This window comes from Diplotaxodon limnothrissa, linkage group LG14, assembly GCF_057381915.1.
Source record: "Diplotaxodon limnothrissa isolate DT_005_m linkage group LG14, D_limnothrissa_male_GT1.1, whole genome shotgun sequence".
In the NCBI taxonomy this organism is placed as follows: domain Eukaryota; kingdom Metazoa; phylum Chordata; class Actinopteri; order Cichliformes; family Cichlidae; genus Diplotaxodon; species Diplotaxodon limnothrissa.
In genome coordinates this window covers 42,698,112-42,719,164 of record NC_140609.1, presented here as the reverse complement: position 1 = coordinate 42,719,164, position 21,053 = coordinate 42,698,112, and the positions used below count along the sequence as shown (strand labels likewise).

General features: G+C 39.9%; 1 protein-coding gene across 1 annotated transcript in view; it reads right to left on the bottom strand.

Annotated features, from left to right (window-relative positions):
- Positions 1-4,137: 4,137 nt before the first annotated feature.
- LOC146619629 (polypeptide N-acetylgalactosaminyltransferase 17-like) overlaps positions 4,138-21,053 on the bottom strand; it is a 28,621-nt gene continuing 11,705 nt past the window's right edge. Inside the window, 7 exon segments of the mRNA XM_085370251.1 lie at positions 4,138-4,272; positions 5,262-5,423; positions 8,882-8,977; positions 9,322-9,459; positions 9,629-9,814; positions 13,559-13,676; positions 14,176-14,373. Coding sequence (XP_085226377.1) covers positions 4,138-4,272; positions 5,262-5,423; positions 8,882-8,977; positions 9,322-9,459; positions 9,629-9,814; positions 13,559-13,676; positions 14,176-14,373 — 1,033 coding nt within the window.

The following is a 21,053-nucleotide window of genomic DNA, read 5'->3' as shown; positions in this document are numbered from 1 at the left end:
AATTATGAACATTAAAAGTACTATTGAATGGGAAAAATCACATCTATCTGGATTTCTTTGCTTGTTGATTTCCAAACTAATATAAGTATTTTTCTGTACCTTTGCACTGATTTAACTGCTTTAACTGAATTTATCCTGCCAATGCTTTTTTGCATGTGCCCTTTGCTGCTAGAAATCAGATCATCTTTTTCATATAAATCTATGTACAAAAAAATACATAGATAGCTTTTAAAGCTGGAATCGGTCTTTGACTTTGCCTTTATTCTTCATTGCTGTATTACCTTTCCTCCTTCTGACCTTACTCTTTATGGCCACTTTTAGCATAAATATAGCATCTGGTTTAGCAAACCTTATAAAGGGAAAATCGATCTGAGGAATGGGAACAAAGCAAAAGTCATCATGAACGTGTCAGTTGAGGCTGTTAATCAGTGGGATACTGCAGGTCACCCTGCTTAAAAGCTGTCCCAATCCCTCTTTACGTGAAGCCTTTGCTTTTATTATATACTTCATATAACATATCATATTTATTTCTAACCACCATGACACCACAAGAGGGAAGCATTAGGCACTGAGATGGTGAAACTGCAACTGATAAAAATGCAGTTCATACATATAATGCAGCAAGCTAATCGATCTGTTGAAATTCACAAACACTTCTGCAGAGTAGATACATTCATTTCATTTTGTAGAATAAAAATATAATTTCCTGCCTTGTTTAGTATCACTATAATAGAAGGACACCGGCGCTAACAGTAAAAGTAAAAGTAAAAGCTATTGATACCAATTATTTTTATACTATATCCTCACTTCACAGTGAGAACCAAAATCTGTTTCTTCTTTCTTTTGTACTAAACATGTTCTCACACTCTGGAGCCATTTTGGTGCAAAGTCAGCAAATTTTATAATTTATAAATTTTTCAATTTTATATTTTATATTCCCCTTGCCATAAGAGCTGGGTAACACCCAAATTTCTCATCTGTGCAGTATTAAAGGTTTATCCTATTCTATTCTAAAACTTTAAAACTGTTTTTATTCTAGTATATAACTTTTATGATCACTGAAATTAAAGTTAATATAGATATAGCTTAAAAATAATTGGACAAATAAGTGCCTGGAGATGTTACCAAAATGGCTCCAGAGTGTGAGAACATGTTTAGTACAAAAGAAAGAAGAAACAGATTTTGATTCTCACTGTGAAGTGAGGATATAGTATAAAAATAATTGGTATCAATAGCTTTTACTCAACAATGAACACATAAGGTGAAGTAAACGTAAATCACAGTCTGATAAAAACCCTTTAATAAAGCACATTCAGTACATGTTCTGAAGCTATTACTCTGGCTCTGTTTGGGGTCATTGTCACGCTACAGAATGAACTTAAGCGATCTGATTATTTTGCATGATAAAAGATCTAATTGTAGTTCTAGTCTCTAGTTTTGACATGCTCTCTGCAAAAAAACCCCCAAAACAACAAAAACTAAAACAGCGGGATGCTTCACCATGCTTCGCTGCCAACATCTGTGCCTAAAGAGTTGTGCACAGTATTGTGTGTTGTATCATCTGTTACCCTTGCTGCAGTGGGTTTTATGAAATTGTCACATTTTCATACAGTGTTGCTGTTCTGTCAAGTAATTACATCTGTATCTCTGCTGCTTTTTTCCCGAGGCAGAGCAGAGAGCAGGCTGGGGTGACAGCTGCAGTGACACTACCCTCCAATCACAGAAAACATACAGCGCCACATGGTGCATATTAGAGCAAAATCATATTTGACAACTGTGAGTTCTCTGCTCTGACATTAAACCATAACCTCTTTCATTAAGTGCTCACAGGGAGCTGCAGGACACTGCTGGTCAGAACAATGCAAACTATGATACAATAATGTCAATGAATTACATTCATTTTCTAGATTTTTTGTCATCCTTTAAAAATAGCTCCATTTTTTTACATGCTAAAATCTACAAATTATACAAATTTCCATCCCCATAAATACAACCTTATCTAAGTAACGCAGTGAGTTTATTTGATCAGTTTGTCCTTGTTAGCATTTACTGCTGGCTTACATTTAGCAGGACTTTAACCAACATATGGTAATCCTATTTCACGCCAGAGAACGATGAGCAGTCTCTTCGTTAAGAGTCTGATCAGCATTCAGTGTTATGTTAGCATGCAGGCTCTGTCCCTCAGAGCCGCCTCACTCCTCTCTCCCCCTCTCTGCTAGAAACAGGCCCTTGTGCTCCCAGCAGTCTCCTCCTGTTTTATTTACATCTTAAGCATTTAAGCTGATGCTTCATCCAGAGCAGTTTAGCGAGAGTAAGCAGTAGGAGGTCAGTGTCTGATTCAAGGACACTATTTACAGGACATATGGTTGCTTCAGGATTGAACCCATAACTTGTCATTTATAGAACAGTCCCTTTAATGTTCGGCCACCTGGCTGCTTTATTTGTGGCTGGGTAATATTGTGTAGAAGCGCTTTTATAAAAAATGTGATGAAAGTACTCTTAAGTCGAGTTGGTGTAAGTTACAGCAGATGCCATGCAGCTGGAAGCTGAGGGTGAAATCTCTTTTGAAGTAGTCTATTTTGGGGGATGATTTTGAGGACTAATCTCACAGCATGCCGAAAATATTTTGACCACAACCATGAAAATGGATGGAGCAGTTAAAAGGAGAGCAGGCCAGCATGGTAGCTCATCTTTGCTGTCTCTACCTTATTTATAGTCCAGAAAAGCAAAATAAAGCATGAGTTTAGCAGCAAAAAATTACAAACAAGCTTGAAAATAAAATTAAACTGAAAAAAATAAGCATACTAATTAAAGTATGACAAATTTAAAGACTGCAGATGTATCCTAAAACACAGTAACAAAGCACAACCCAGGAAACCAGTTGTTTATTGGAAGACAATCTTGGGAGCAAAAATCCAGCTGATCACACTTATGCAATTTAATATATGACATCATATACATCTCAGTACGTTAATAATTTCAGCCTTTAAGGCCTCCTGCATTTCCACTATTGGTACTTTTGTGCATTCCTGATTCAATCCTCCTCTCTCGTTCATGTTCCAACCCTTTGTCCAAAAAAGTGCTTCCTATGTTTGACTAGGTTTTCAGTAGTTATGGCACACAGCAGTTAACCAAATAAATTAACTTAGCGCAAAGAAACTTTGTACCCAACTGCTTACAGTACTTCATGCTACGAGATATATTGCATCTGATGCTACAGAATGCTTGGTGGAAAAATAGCAATAAAAGTCAGAATCCATAAAACATAGAAGTGAGATTTAGCCCAGAGTCCTTGTTGGGGTGATTTGAAAAAAAAAGTACACCAAGTAATATTTTTAGCATATTTTTCTTCAAATTATAAATATTTACAAGGATTTGAATTTTCTGAAAAACATAAGAATCACTTTTCAGGCATTTTTGCTAAACTGTGTAAAATTTTCTCCTGTCACGAGTAGCCATTCCTTAATTTCTAAGTACCATAGACCAGCGGTCCCCAACCCCCGAGCCATGCACTGGTACCGGTCCGTGAGTCGTTTGGTACCGGGCCGCGAGTGTTGAGGTTCAGGTGTGCAATTTATGGTTTACCGGGGGTTTTTTTCTTCGTTTTATCGTTCATATTTATTGTTTTTATCGTTACCTCAGTTCCCCTGTGTCTTTTCCCGTGTGTTATGAACACATTTTAGTTATTTAGGGCCGGTCCGTGGCACAAAATGAATGAAATATTGCAGAAAGACTGATGGAAGATGGAAACTTTTTTTCCCCTTCACATAAGAAAGAACACGCTTTTGGTCGATTAAATGTCTACTAAAACTTAAACACTGTAAAGAAGTGGCACACAGGAATTATGGCAACATCACATTGAAAGTTTGTAAAATTCATATAGAGAAATGGTCCTCATGCTAAACTTTCACCACGTTGAATGTCCATGTTTTTAAAAAAAAACTAACAAAAACAAAAAAACATCAATTGTTTCCAAACCACCTCATCACTCGTCTCCTTAAAGCCATCTATTTTTGAGTCTTATTTCAAAAGCTAAGGAGCCCCCGCATCATTGATTGTCCACTGGCCAAGGTAACGTCAGGTGACAGCTCTTGGAAATAGCCTTTGTAATTGGTCCCAATGAAACTGGCCAGGCGATCACTGCTTCATAGTGTTCTTGATGGTCCACCTCTGCCCCGAGCAGGGCTGCAGGACCAGCAGGTGGCCGGAGTAAACATTAGCCGGCACCACCTCCAGACAGCGTCCAGTAGCCCGATTTATGATCGATTCGTTCTGCAAGGCAGAAGGAGATACAATACTTTGGTTTTAACAGATTTCACAGATGGTCTGTGAACAATGCGTGATGGTGACAGAACAGTATGTAACCAGACCGGGCCTTATGTGAACTGTTGCAACCTCTTTCTTAAACAAATGGCACTAACTTTTTACCTTACATCTATATAAAATAAGTAAGGTCTCCCTATTTCCCTAAGACTTCTACGTCTGCAGGACTCTTCACTGCTTGTCCTGCTGTGTGACAAAGAATCGATGTGGCAGAAGGTCTGCAGCATCACTGTTCAAGCTCTCCTCTTCCCGTGCTACAGGCTGTAACTCTTTAGTTTTTAAAGGTTACCCAAACAGAACTAAAAGACCAACAGAAAATTGACTTACAAAAGGTTTTTCACATTAAAAGAAAAAGAGAATCAATGCCAAAGTAAAAGGTATATTGAGTCGCTTGTTACCCTTTAAGCAGTCTGGGTTTAGTTGTCTTAAGAGGACCCCTTATTTTCTAGCATAAATATAATTTTACAACAGTTATTGTTCATATTAATCATAGCCAAAGTCTCAATTTATGTGCAAATAATCCCCGTTAACCAGACTGCTTTGATTTCAGTAATAGCAGAGATGATATCCTAATATAGTCATCACAAACAGACAGATCTGTCCTACTGGTGTTAAAACCTTCTGTTTGTGAGGGTTTTAACACAAAGAAAGGTGGCTTCAACGGAGGTATTCGGAATATAAAGGCGGTTCTGTCAGATAAAGCATGAACTACGGGGCTGCAGCAATGCTGAGTATGAGAGAAATGAAGATTCATGCAAAGCTACTCTCATATTAGAGTCCAAGAGAAAAAAGAATGGACCCAGACATGAGCTCAATAGGTCCCTTTTAAAATCTGACATATAGATACTTTTCCTCTCAACTCTATGCCAGTAAATTTTAGTTTCTCTTATAAACACTCAGTTATATCATTGAAAAAGAGATTTCTTTACACTTCTGACCTGAGAGAAATGCCATGTCTTCTGTTTCACGTTGGTCACCTTTTCACAATTGAGGAGCTGAGGAAAGTTGCTCATCTGATCGTACACCACACAACGAGTGTCCTCACCAGTGCTGCCTAGGGGTCCCAGAAACAGCTGACCTTCTTTAGTGTAGCGTCCTAACTAAGAGGAAAACAGATACGTCACACATACAGTAAACGGAAAGTTACTGAACTGGCTGAGTGAATACTCTTCTCTTTATTAGCTAACGATGAAATAAGTATGTGATGATGTACAAGTTGAAGGTAACCTGGCAGGAATTTTCCTTGATTATGCAAGCTGTTGGGTTTTTTTTTTGCTGCTTTGAACAAGAGGATGGTGTTGTTCCCAATACTGCTGAGAGGCAAAACATGTCTTTGTTCTTCACTGAGTGCTAAACACAAAGATTTTCCTGTACATCACTGCTAATCACAGTGTTGTTTCAGCAGAGTTCTAACCCACATATAGCCCTAACATTTTATAAACACCAAATTCTGCAGTTTTCTCAACTTGACAGAAAGAAAAAGCAGAAGTGAGTCAGATTCTTCCCGCTCTGTTTTCTAACCTTTGTGTCTTTCACTTCAGCTTTTTCGTTCAGATTAATAGTAATTTCCACTTTAGCAGTGCAGATAAAACAGTTCCTTTGGTTGCATCTAGCTCTGAGGCTTTGAGTGTGCTGACGATAAAGACTGATTGGGAAATTGTTTATATCGCATTCTGTTCCTAACAAAGCATGAATAGTGGTTGCAATGCCTTGCAAAAGATATAAAGATAAAGCTTTCCATCAACCACCCAGTCAGCCCAGTTTGGGTCTTTTTGCAGAGTAACTGCATCCTGTTTGCAGTACATCATACAAAAGTTAGGTGATTTAACAGCGTTTGGACTCAAAATCTTAAAAAATCCCACTTGTGGTCCCTAGATGTCACTGCTTCTTCTTAAGAACAGAGTATTTATTAAAATGTTTTTCTAGTATCTTTGACCACTACAAGTTACATTCATCTTTTCACAGATATTCATATCGCACTTTATTTTATGCACTTATGTGCTTTATCTGTTTTGCATACACACCTACAGCCAGTCACCATTTAACCTAACGTGCATGTCATCGGACTGTGGGAGGAAGCCGGACTACCTGGAGAGAACCCACGCTAAGACACCATGGGGTCGCTTTTATCTCCGTGGAAGTGCAAGTGTGAAAAACTGGTGGTCTAATAAAAACTGAAGACTTTTTGTTCCATCAAAAGGATAACTTTAAAAAATGCAACTGAAGCATGTCTTGTGAAGAAAGTGTGATGCGGCTGTTCGATTTGTATTGTTGATTGTCATTTATGCTTAGAAATATTTACTTATATATGCTTAGAGTTTTGTAATTAATTGTAGATTGGTAGAGGTTTTGATCCTTGATAGTCTGCAAACTGTGTGTGTATTAGACAGCACTTTGGGAGCATGAGAGGTCATACCGTGTTTTATTGTTTTATGGTAGGATTAACGTAGTTGCGTCTGTTCTAGTCTAGTCTTTGTTTAGATGAACTGCAGGACTTCCTCACCGTGTTATCTAGGATGAACCATCTAGGGTGAGGGGGAGGCTACCCTCTTCCTGACCAAGGATGTTTGACCCTTTGATCAGCAGTCCACACACACACACACACACACACACACACACACACGCACGCAGTAAGGATGGGCGGACATGTCTCAGCCTCCACCACTCTCAGCACTGGAGCCCCCCAGGGGTGTGTTCTGAGCCCCCTGCTGTACTCTTTGTACACATATGACTGTGTGGCCACTACCAGCTCCACCACCATCATCAAGTTTGCTGACGACACCGTCGTGGTGGGCCTGATCTCTGATAACAACGAGACGGCCTACCTGAAGGAGATTAGGAATCTGGAGAACTGGTGCCAGAGGAACAACCTCCTTCTAAACGTCAGTAAGACAAAGGAGCTGATAGTGGACTTCAGCACTAAGCAGGAGAGGAACTACCAGACCCCCGTCATCAACGAGTGCCCAGTGGAGAGAGTGGACAGCTTCAAATACCTCGGAGTTCACATCACGCAGGACCTGTCATGGTCCTGTCACATCAACACCGTGGTGAAAAAGGCCCGTCAGCGTCTCTACCACCTCAGACGCTTGAGAGACTTCCAACTGCCCTCCAAAGTGCTCAGGAACTTTTACTCGTGCACCATAGAGAGCATCCTGGCGGGAAACATCTTAACCTGGTTCGGGAACAGCACCATGCAGGACAGACGAGCTCTACAGAGGGTTGTGCGGTCAGCTGAGCGCACCATCCGCTCCGAGCTCCCTGACCTGCACTCAATCTACAGCAGGCGGTGCTGGACCAAGGCCAGGAAGATCGTGAAGGACCTCAGCCATCCCAACAACAGACTGTTCTCTCTGTTGAGGTCAGGAAAGCGATTCCGCTCCCTGAAGACCAACACAGAGAGACTGAGGAGGAGCTTCTTCCCGCAGGCGATACGGTCTCTCAATCACACCACCACACAGTACTGACCCACACATACAGTTCTTACACACACACTGGACTTTCTGGACTTTGTTTTTGCACAACACTGGTCACTATATTCTTCATTTCCGGTTAATACTTGTACAGCTGCTGTTATTGTGTATATATTTATTTATATTTAGATTTCTTCATACATTCTTATATAGTTCTATACTGTGTATTGGTGTATTTTGTTGTACAGTTATTTTATTTTCAACTTTAATTTATATATTTTATCTTATTCTTCCCAGTTAAATTTACCCTTCATTCTAATTTGTGTTGTACAGTTATTTCATTTTTAACCTTAATTTATATTTTATTCCTTCCTAGTTAAATTTACCCCTTTTTAATTTTTCATATTTATTTCCTACCTTATTCATAGCCTTTCCTTTTTTGTTTTCTTTAGGTCACGAGCAGTTGTCCAAGCATTTCACTACATATCGTACTGTGTATGACTGTGTATGTGACAAATAAAATTTGAATTTGAATTTATTACTCTTTGTGTGTATGTAGACGTCATATGTTAACGAACTTATGCATATTCATGTAACCTCAATAAAAGGACAGTGGTACGGGAGGACGGACGAGAGCAACTGGGGCCAAGCGAAGGAACGGCGATTGTCCGGTTCTCTCCCGTGCACGAGTAACATGAAGCTTGCCTACTTCGTGTCTTGCTTTGCAGTGTAATTATATTGCCTTTAACGTTCCAGCGGATGGGTTCAAGCTACAAACCTATCAGCGGCACTCATTTTTCCAGAATTGAATTGAAATTTTAGCTCCTTTAGCATTTTACCACTGAAGCCTTGACTTTCTGCCTAAAGCACCTGTTTACCACTGTGAGCTAAAAAGAGAGGCCCTTAGGGCTGAAGGGATGAAGAGCTGACACTGGCTGACTCAGGGCTTCAACACAAAAAGTGCAAGACACAATTTTATTCTGACAGCAGAACTCGCTCCTTGGAGGATTTCAGCTGAGCCTGTGATTGAGACACAGCTGCAAATCACATCACCGGAGAAGCTCACTGTATGTTTTCATGAGAAAGCAAAGCAACTGGAAAAAGATGGAGTATACTCTTTAGTATGGTGGTGAGGAAGAGTGTTGTACCTGAGGACCCCACCCATGGCATGGGTGCAGGGTGGCTGTGTGGTTCTCCTTCACACCCTGATCCATACACAGGTGGCTTGCTTTAGAATTGCGGACCTTAAATACACAAAAAAAAAGAGTCAGACTTAATTCATAAAATATGAATATTCCCCAAAATAATTACCGATTAAAAATGTATAAAGGCTAAAAACAAGGATGTGTCAGTGTGGATCAGACAAAGTTCTAAATCTCATTTATTTTCTATTAACAGCTGAGAAGATGTGGATGTACATGCTGTCTGAGTCCCTGCTTTCTTGTTATATTTTGGTCTGTGGAGGAGATACAAGTTTCTTAGGACTTTGTGTAAGTATCATTTATTTAATTTCAGTGGTTTAATTTGTACATCAGATCTTACATCTACAAACTTACTTTTTCCTGTGTCTTTGTCCTTCATGGCTCACCTCACCGTAGAACAGCGTATCGTTGTACCTCCTCATCTCTGGGTAAACGTTGTCTAGGTACCAGTGAAAGCTCTTACATTGCAGACTCTTCCTCAGTGCAACCCTCTGTGATATGTCTCCGTAATCAATACCGTGGTTCTGCAAGAGCAAAGGAAGTTATTATGCCTAAAGTCTCTACATAAATTGTGGAACCAAAAGAAAAACTGTTTGGCTCTGAACATGGACATCTGATAGTCACAAACAGACAAGCATGACTGACAGCATCCTCTCTAAGAGAGGTCTTGGTGCAGAAAAATGCCGTTCTCACCTCCATGGGGATGTTCCAGGCCAGGTAGACATTGGACTTGTACTCATCCATCCAGACCTCTGCCACACGCAGGGCATTAAGGCGTGTGTGGAAAGCTATGTTACTGTGGTAAGGTTTCTTCATTCGTGCAATATGAGCCACTCTGGAGCAAGGCAGCACCTCCATACTGCCTCCACACAGCCACACCTGTGGGTAGTAGGAGTATGAATTAAAGCTCACAATAATATACTGCTGGCTGCTGGGCAGCAGGAAATATAAATAGGCAGATGCACAGTCGCCGCGATGTCCTGATTTATAAAGTCAATTACAGCTAACAGCTGGAGCATAGAGCACCTGGAAGGACGTGTTTTCTTTGTGCTGGAACTAATGAAAGCTAAATCTGTACATTTAGAAGTCCTTCTCGGTTTTTCTTCTTGTTTTCTGTTATATAAAAAATATCTAATTGTTGCTTTTATTCATTTTTTTCTAGCCAACCTTAAGGGGCATCAAGAGGAGCTGAGGTTTTCGGCACTTCAGCACTGGGTTAACTTTTAAGCTCCAACTGTGAGTATACATACATAAATGCATGTTTTTTTACTTATATTGTTTGCTGTGACAACGTATCATCCAGAGCACTCTCCCAGTCAGCGAATACACCATGATGATTCCAGGCATGTCATTAAAGATCAACAAGAAGAGACGGTCAGAAGCACAAGTCATGCTTGAAGATGTGGCCAAAACATCTTCTACAGTTCACCATGCTATTTCCCAGCTTTGATGTAGGACAGCGGGCCAGAACAATAAGACATGAATGCTAGCATAGCCCCAAGAGCTACACAACAACAGAATAAAAAAAGAAGCATAAAAGCAAGCAGTTTACACAATCATAAAAGCATAAGACAACAAGTGAGTTTTGAGTTGGGACTTAAAGAGAGAGATGGAAGAGATATTTCTTAAATCAGGAGGTAGGGAATTCCAGAGTCGTGGAGCAGAGCAGCTGAAAGCCCTGCTCCCCATGGTGGCAAGACGGGGGGAAGGGACGGAGAGAGAAAGGGAAGAAGAAGATCTAAGACATCGAGATGGGGCAGTGATCTGAACCAGATCAGAGAGATATGGAGGAGAGAGATGATGAATAGCCTTAAATGTGTACAAGAGTATTTCTTCTTCCTGACCAAGATTCGTTCCTTTTGTTGCTTCTCATTAACAGAGGTCAAAGAAAGTATAATGATAAAGTGGAGAACTACTGGACATCATTCATTTTTGGTGCTAAAGGTTTAAGAATTAACTGCAGCAGAAGAGCTTCACCTGCTTGTGAAGTGGTTTAGAAAAGAAACCTCAGAGCATGAAGGTTGAATCAATTATCTCCTCATACAAACCACCCAGCAGCTGAGCTGAAAATGATATCAGAATGGCTAGAACAATGTTATGGTGCATCTAGAGCTACTGAAACAGCTCTTAATGCAAAACTTTAAAAAAGAGCTTTTTGACCTAGCAGACTTGCTATTGAAGAAATAGGAAGCTGAACAAGATAACTTCCTCCCAGGATCCTCTCTGGAAACAGCCAGTGGTACTCATCCCTTTTTCCAAAAGCTTCTACACAACCTCAGGAAAAATGGACATGCCCAAATAAGGGCATCATGTAGCTACAATCTCTAAGTTGATCAGTGGTGGAATCCAATGACCTAGCTGTAATCCTTACTTCATTCACAATGATAGCCATCAAAATCAGCAGGTCAAGACTGAGGTATCCTCTGCAGGTTTGGAGAACAAATGTGCAAAGCCAGCAACTGACCAATTAGGAACTATCCCAGCCACAGAAAAACACAGCCCTTAAACAAACACAGAGGCTTCAGAGGAAAACCCCTTGAAGAACAGATGAGAACAGGACATGGTGCTGTGAATTCATTCATGCAGGACTGTGAGTGAGATCAAACCACTGGACCCTGAATTGACCTCTCACTGTTAGGTAGAATTGTTGTGCACATCCACAAGCTTCAAAAGGAGATTAACTGCTCTCATAATGAATAATTTACCCAGAAAGTGGATCTCGGCAGGGTACTCACAGAAGAACTGAGCATCAAAATGGAAAAGAAAGAAGATTTAAGACACGTTAGGCATGGTTGTTGTTGACAGAAGGACTGGTCTGAGTATTTTGGAAACTCCTGATCTACTAGGATATTTCTGTATTACCATCTCTAGGGTTATCCCAAGGGATGGTCCAAAAAAGAGGAAATATCCAATGAGAGACAGTTCTCTGGGTGAAAATATCTTGTTGATACCAGACCCGACCAGAGACTGCTTTGAGCTGACAAGAAGGCAACAGTAAAACAGATAACTTCTTCTTAAAAACCACTTTTGCATTACTTTGAACCGTGAACCTTGAAGAATTTGGGCTAGAGCAGCAGAGGACCATATCAGGTGCTACTCTTGTGAGCTAACAGGAAAGTCTCCACAGTCAGGGGATCTCAATCAGATAGATCACGAGATTCCCATCGTGAATGCACAGCTGACAAATCTGCATCAACTGCATGAGGCCATCATGCCACGATCAATCTTTGAGGAATGTTTCCAGTACTTTGTTGAATCTATGCCATGAAGAATTAAAACAGCTCTGAAGGCAAAAGAGTGTCCAACCTAATACTGACAAGGTGTATCTAATAAAGTATCTGCTGAGTGTGTCCAACCCACGAGCCTTCTGCTGTGAACATAATGAAGACATGGATATCCAAGCTATCTGAACCCACGTCAAAGTGATGTGAGCGTAACAGAAACTTCAAACTGACAGGTCGCCAAACAATTGCACAGATGCAACCTATTTCACTCCTGACAAACATTCCTACTGGATAAAAAGTAGGTCCGTCAGTCTTTCTTCACACTGGGAACAATATGAAACATGTTCCATCCACAGATAAGGAGCACTACAAACAGAAAATGGGCACATAGGTTTTAAAGATAACCTATGTGTTTCTGTTACCCAAGGACACGGGTGCTAACCAACAGAGGGTATGCCAAAAAAAAACATTTTACTGCTCTCTGCCACACTCTAAGATAAATAAGCAGTACTATGATTTCATGTAAAAGATGTTGGACAACAACCATGCAAAATTGCCCCATAGAGGTGCTGATATCTACCGCTTAACATTCATTATCCCAAGAATCCTGTTAAAACCCAAACAGTCATTGATTCAAGTGCTTGTTATGAAAGAGTTTCTCTGAATGAGGGCCTTCTCCCTGGACACATCCAAACAATCCTCTTGTAAGGGTTGTAGTGAAATGTAGAAATGTTGTTGTCGCAGGGCAACTCTGGATATGTGTCCCACTGCTTTGTAGTAAAAGAGGAACAGAAAGAAATGTGGTTCTTGAGATGTGACATTGTGGGCTAGATTCATGTCTTTGCTAATACTTCATCTCCAGCAGTTGTAATATATTTATAGGTGCGTTGAAGCTGAATTTTAGCTGTTTTATTGCATCTGTACACGTTTACTTATCTAGACTTAATTTTGGGGGGAATCTTGATATTTTTGATGACAAGATATAAGAACTTTCCATTTCAGATTCAAGTTATGACCAAGTCAACTCAAAGACAAGGCAACCGTTTTTGTCTTTCTAAAAATATTTGATTGTTTAGCTTGCTGGATAAAAGCCAACACACTCGGGTTGTGAAAATGTTTGACGTTATTTTTTCAGGAAAAATCTAATAACCTTGCAGAAAAACAAAAGACTCTCCAATCTCTCAAAATGTACAGAAACAAACTCCAACCTTCCTGCTCTGCTCTACGTGACCTATTTATCTCCATTGCCCTGCTGTGAGCTGCTCACACAGGACTGGTCCTCCAGGACTCTTAATGGGGCCTCATCAGTGGTGCCACGCTACGGTGGCCACTGCTCCACTTAAAACCTACAGGGGTAAAGAGGGAGCAGGAACAAGAGGAAACTGGGTGACACACAAACCCTGATGCCTAGTTCGATGTTCTCCCCTCCGTAGACGTCCATGCCTGAGTCGAGTAGACCGAGTTCTCCAAAGTAGTCCCGATTGGCCACAAAGGAGCATCCAATCATGGCAGGCGTCCTGCAGCCAGGAAAACACACTATCATGTGACACTGAGCGTTTGCAAACACCAGAATGTGTTTTTTTGTGGCTTTATCTGATGTTTATTTTGGAGTACTTTTCTACAACCCAAATCTCCACTATGCAAAGTTTCACACTTTATATTTCAGCCTATTATGTGGAGGGTAAATCTAAACATTTTTGTGCATACTCATGCAATTTATTCTTATTTTTAATTAAAGAATGGAAGGAAATCCAATTTAACACAAATATATGGGTGATAATCAGATAATTAAAATCCTATTTTCACCACTCTCTAATTTAGGCTGTAATTTTTTTATTGCTTTAATGAAGTCTGGTTTCCCATCAGGAGCTTTTTTTCTTGTTTTCCCCTAATCTTCCCCAAAACTAAAAAAAGAACTTGGTGGCAGTTTTATTGAAAATCTTAAAGAAGTGGAAAAAAATACATCTCAGAAGTGTGAGATCTGTGTTCACGTTTAAATGGGAGAAGCTGGCATACCTTATTGGTGCAGACATGTCTCCCTCCTCCCACCACTCTTTGGGTGGATTAATGTACATGCACCACAGTTCCCAGTTGTAGCCATGGCCAGAGTTCTCATAGCGCTCCACCTCAAAGGTATCGTGCTTGATGTTGTCGATTGACGGCAAGATAATCCTCTTGTGGTTTTCTTTTATTCTAGCTAGAACTGGTTCTGACCTGAAAAAAGTGCAAACACACACACACTCACACATTTAGTTGACTTTACTTTGTGCAGAAACAAAGTTTATAACATCTTTTAAGAGCACCACTTTTTTCATCCACTTCAGTCAAATAGAAAGTTCCTTGTGTCGTCCCAGTTTTATCACTAATTCTGTTTGATTCAGCCGAGTTGAGCTCTGCAGGGGGCAGTGAGAGAACTGCACGGTATACCTTAAGTTATGCACTGAGCTCGAAAATGAGATCCACAAAAAGACATCAACAGGATGTGGCAGTTGTCTTAGCGGGGTTAATAAGGTCCCTCATTGCATGCTAATTTCTTGACAGTATTTAGCCTTTGATTCAGTTCACCACCAAGCGCTCAGCTTTTTTGAATTAGTACAAAACCTTCATTTTTTATGGTTACTAAAAATTTACTTTTACGACAAGTTCTCCAAGAGGGGTCCTGTTTTGGTGTGTGTTTTATGTGTGCTTGTGATGTTTTTTTTTAAATAAAATCCGTTCAACCTGATCCCACAGCCTCAAGTGTCTCATTTTAAAACTTCTCAGGCGTGAAATAGCTTGGCTCTTCCTTTTATGCAGCTTCAGCTATCCTTTGTCTTCTCTTTCCATGGTTTCTTTGCACTTTGTAGCACTCTTTTAACACTGATACCCAAAGCTCTATTATTGTCATTGTTGTTATCATGAATAAGTAGAGAGATACTCCCATACGGTTTATGACAAAATTTAATCCGAAGTGATTGATGGCCCTAATCATGACCTTTTGACCTCGCCCCTCCCCCCCGGAAGCGAGTAATGACCGTGACGAATTGCATCCGGAGAAGGGGGGGGGGGCGGGAACCCCCCGACATCCGGAGAAGGGGGGGCGAACCCCGGAAGCGCGCCATCTGTCGCTAAGCGTGTCGAATTGCATCCTGAGAAGGGAGGGGGGGTAAACCTCCGGAAGCGCGCCATCTGTTGTTGGGAAAAAAAAAGAAAAAAGTTTTTAGAGGGAGGAGAATAAAAGCAGAGAGGAGGAGTTCACAATTTCTAAGCCTCAGACACACAAGATGGATTTCATTCTGCAGCCCAGCAGCTCTCCTGTGTCCGATGAGATCTGCTCTCCCAAAGAAGAAGGCTTTGAATATGCCATATTCAAATACAGCATATTTACTAAGGAAGGCCTCGATCCGGACCTTATGACACTTCCGGAAATACTCCGGAATTGTCTAGTCATTTTCAGACCTGATGCGTCATGTTCCATATACATGAGGGGAGGGGTTTGGTTCCTGAAGCACAGCGGTGATGCAGCAGCTGATTTTGTGCTGTATAGAGAGACAGAGCGGCAGCTAGTTTTCCGCAAACTCATAGTCTGAATTCTGTTTCAATATTATGACGATTTTCTCTGTATTTCTTAATGGGAATAAAGAGTGACTTCCTGTAGAGATTTCAATAGTATTTTATTTTCCTATAATACAGACGCAGTAAAAAAAACCTTTAAGATGATCTGCCTAGCAACAAATTGCATTTTTAGGCTACACCATAGCTTGTGATGAAAAGAAGAACTTTCTATCCGCTTGTAACCTACAGGCTGCCTACCCCGTATGTGTAAAAATGAATAAATATCCCTTAGTGAATACTTTTCTTTGAATACTACTTTTCCTTTTGAGAATCCCTTTTACAAGGGACTGAAAAAACAAACCATAATTGCCGTGACAGGCGATCTTGTTTCACACACACACACACACACACACACACACACACACACACACACACACACACACACACACACACACACACACACCGCGGGTCAAGGAGGAGTGAGATATCAGATATCAGTTTTTTCTCAATGCTTATAACCTATAACGCGCCCCCCAAAACAATATTATTATTATTAAAACATCTATAAGGTAGGTTTTGCGCAGCCTGCTCCTTGTCAGACCAAAGTTTTTTTCTTCATTACTTTTAGCTACTTTTACACTGGGTTTTCTCAATAGACAGAAAATGAAAATGAGGAGTCAACAGCCGATATTATCATTGCTTGTAACCCGGTAAATAATTTCGTACATCTCCCCATAAAATAAGCCTTAGTGGAAAAAAGCTCATATTCGAATAAGTTTATTCCCCTCTGTGGGAAAGAGTTTTTTTCTCAGAGTCAACCATGAGGCGAGTTTTGTCAACAGCAATTGTCCATTTGGTAAAACAAATATCCGCCTCTAAGTCGTATTTTACCGTTGCAGAATGTGGAAAACAGACAGCCCTCACAGGAGGCACCCAGGGGCCCACCTCACACACCATAGTTAAAATATTTAAATTTCAACTAAATTTGTAGTAATGATCGGATTTCCTCACTTATCTACACCACACTCCTTGATTTCTTATCGTTTCTTATCGTTCCTCTGTCCCTTAATAGAAACTATCCTCCCTTTCAGTTGTCTTTTGCACTTCCATATCGCAAAGCAGTTACTGTAGGTTATTTTCTGCTTATGCATTAATGTAATTAATTAACTTATTTATCCTTAAGTACGGTAATGACTTGAGTTCTAATGCTTTTTGTCTCTTGAGTTAGCCGTCAATGTGGGATTTTTTTACCCTTTTGTTCAGTTAAAGCTGCCTTTCATTCTTCAACGCAGCTTAAACTCTAATAGGTAAGCTTTCTTGTAATTTCTTAGTTCTGCAGGCTTCTTGAAAGACATCCGAGACTCTTCTTTGGATGCTGGATGCCTTTTGTTTTGTTTTCTGTCAAGATGATCCCACACTGCTTCGATTATCTTGAGGTTCGAACCCTGGAGAGATCAATCCATGACTGATGCGTTGTTTCATCCAGGCATACTTTGACTACAATGGCAGTATGTTTGCGATCATTGTCGTACTGAAAGTTGCTGCCAATCAGACATTACTTGGTATTACATGGTCGATCAAAATCTGGTGGAACTTTTCTACATTCATAATTTGATTAATTTGGATAAGAGCTCCAACAACACTGGCTGAAATCCAGCCTCAAAGCACGGTAGAGTATCCACGCTGTGTTAAAGACGGCTATAGACATTCACTGTTGTATCTCTCTTCGGACCTCTTCCATGCATATTTCAAATTTGGATTCATTACTCCATAAGACATATTACAGCTGATTTCTTTTTCCAGTCAATTTCTTGTGTAATTTGGCACACCTCAGCCTTATTTTTCTCTGTTCTCCTTCCTTAAGAATGGCTTATTAACAGCCACCCTTCCAACTCAGATAACTTTTGATGAAATGTTTACAGCACTTGAGTTACTCGCCACGGCCATCCTAAATGCTAAGAACACTAAACTTTAATTCTAAATTACGTTAACCAGAAAAAACAAGCCAAAGTCGAGATGTTGCTGAGCTGACCTGTGCTATGCTATGCCTTCTAAAGCACGTATAATGTAAACAGAACTGGTCTTTGCACAGAAGCCTGTGGAGCTTCATAATTAACCTCAGTGTGTGAAGAGCACTCTCCATTTAATAATAGCTGTAATAAAATGTTATGGCCGACGGTGTTAAACGCTGCACTTGGGTCTAGCAGGGAAGATTTCAACTTTTCAATACGAATGAAGGCTGAAAACTGATTAGATTAATGTCTGATGATCTTTTCTGTGCTTCTTCAAGTTTGTAACACCAAACATATTAAAGGATGATGTAAGGCTCACAGGAAGAGTTTAATTAGACACACATTTACTATTTTCTTTATACTCTTTCTTTCTTGACATGTTTAATATGATTACTATCAGAGGAGAAAATGACCCTTGTGTAGTTTAAAAAAGTTTTATTTAATCAAACTGTAATGTTGTTGAACTCTGACGGACGTGTCTTTTAATCTTGTCAACAAATCCTTAATCATCTAAATCTGCCATTTATCATCTAGTAAAATGTTCCCTCTGCTTCTGCTGCACATCTCCCCGGACACTCTCCGCTTCACCTGTCCTGTGCAGGTGGTCCAACCCCTGCCTGCCTCCTTAAACTGGGGTGTTTAAATCTCTTTACCTCTGTTGTGAACTTCACACAAAGTTTGTGGTAACAAAATCAAACTGACGAGGATCTCGTTTGAAAAACACACACTCACGAGACAAAATAAAAACAGACTGCTCAAAGCAAAAGCAGAGCCCTCACAGCTGGTAGTACAAAACACAGCGACAACATGCGTATTAGATACCCTCAGTGCCAGAAGCATAAATATGAAAAAATGTGATCACCAAGAGTATCCTAACAACGGCGTTGAGGTGGGTGTTACAGTAAAAAAAAAAAGTAGCCAAATTTTCATCTGAAAATGTTGAATTTTAGTAAAAACAATGCTCTGTAGTTTGATACTGTCGTTACAGACTAAGCAGATGTTTAAAGCCTTCGGACGCTCATTTGAAACGCACTCATTCTCCTTATCAGCTGGAAACATTAAAGCCGTAAAATGACTTTTTCAAACGGATAAAAACTATTGAACAACAGCAATGTTGAGCCTGTTCCAAAATTTGGATGTACATGTGTTGAAGGTGTGGGTCTTGTTGAATTATTAAACATACATTCTTTAATTTTTCGAGCCACAAAAACAACAACTTTTAATTTTCTTCTGCTTGAGTATCGGCCTCGGGTAGCTCTACTTATCATTGCTCAGTCAGTTGTCTGTTTGTGCTACTTTTTTAAGGAGCAGCGTATTATTGGTAAGGGTGACTTTATGTGTTTAGCTACTTAAGTGGAAGTACTGTGGATAGTTTTACCTTACATACATAGATCTACCAATACAGCTTCTGAGGTAACTGTTTACAAAATGTTATAATCTATTCAAAGGTTCTTTGCAATTTTACATTGATAAACATTATCCTTAACACATTTGGCCCACATAAAGTACTATGGCCATCACACTGTCATTTAGAATTGTTTAAATAACTCCTGTCTTAAGTCCTTCCATCAAAAAAAAAAAAAAAAAAAAAAAAAAAACATGGTTCACTTTTACATCACAAAATGTTAGAAATATAAGTCGTTCATAACAAACTGAAAGGTTGGGAGTTTAAAAATCCAAACCGATGGAAGAATCAGAATCAGAATACTTTATTGATCCCTGGGGGAAATTATTTTTTGTTACAGTGCTCCATTATAAACCAACATTAAGACAAGACAGACAATACACTAACTAAGAATAGTACAATATATACATATATATACATACATACATACATACATACATAAGTCACTCATAAATAAATAGCTGGAAAAGAAACATGTGTAGCTGTAGCAGCAAACAGTGTGTTAAGTGGATGCGTTGTACAGGGAGATGGCCACAGGCAGGAAAGATTTCCTGTGTCGTTCAGTGGTGCTTTTCGGTAATCTCAGTCTCTCACTGAACGTGCTCCTGTGACTGACCAGCATGTCATGGAGTGGGTGGGAGGTGTTATCCAACATTGTCTTTATCTTGGACAGCATCCGCCTCTCCGACACCACCTTGAGGGTGTCCAGCTCCATCCCCACAACATTGCTGGCCTTACGGATCAGTTTATCGAGTCTGTTGGCATCTGCGACCCTCAGCCTGCTCCCCCAGCATGCAACAGCATAGAGGATCGCACTGGCCACAACAGACTCATAGAAAACTCATAGAAAATAGGAAGCAGAAGTAGAAGACTATAACGTCTCAGAGCACACGGTGTCTATTATTGTGTAGACATGTATAAATAAGAGCTTAATAAAGATGCTTAATTTCTTAAGAAATAAACAGGTGGAGTGATCTTTATCAAAAGTGGATGTTGCATCTGTGGCTAAACCACTGTACCCAAAAAAACTTTAAAAATCTACTGTGTGTGAGGCTGTGTAAGTAAAGCTTGCCCTTCACACCCGCGTGTAATAAACCATTTGTTGGGGGGTTGTGGATTTGGCACCTCAGCATTGTGAAAGTGGGGAAACATGTTTCTGGCTGTGCATAAGATTTCTGCTTACAACTTAGAATCTCAGTTCTAAATGAAATTCAGATGTTTTTTTTAAGTATGGCTAATGTATTATTTGACTTCTAAGACACACACACACACACACACACACACACACACACACACACACACAAGAACAACACAGAGAAGAAGAAGAGGGGGTCGTTTTACTACGCATCATAAAAACGCAATCATTCATAACATGGACAGTGAGAAGTAAAACTCGTCGTCTTACCACATGTTATATTCTGTAAACTTAAAATAATCCGCAGAAATTAGAGTTTAGTGTTTTAATTCATCTATTAAAAAACACGAGTCAACATTACTGAAGTGACGCTTTAACGATGCGTCTTATCATCGTGTTTATGATGATAAAACATGTTCTCTCGTTAGTAGATGTCTGCGCTGTCACTTGTCACGAAAATGTTCAGAGCCAGGGTTCCTCTTTAATTACCATTGATCGTTAATAGGGTCACAAAAGATTTGTCGCATTATCCCCATAAACAAAATGCTTTTATAGAAATCATTGTGATACAAATATTTAGATTCTTGATTCACAATGTGCACGAACTCAAAATCTTTAGAGGTTCATATTTATAAAGTATCGCAAATAATACATTTATACCATTGTATGAGCTACACTTCTTGTAAAAACTGATTGAAAAAAGCTCCTGTCGTGACCTTCCTTCTGTGAGGACACACACACACACACACACACACACACACACACACACACACACACACACACACACACAGAGAGAGGGAGAGGGGGG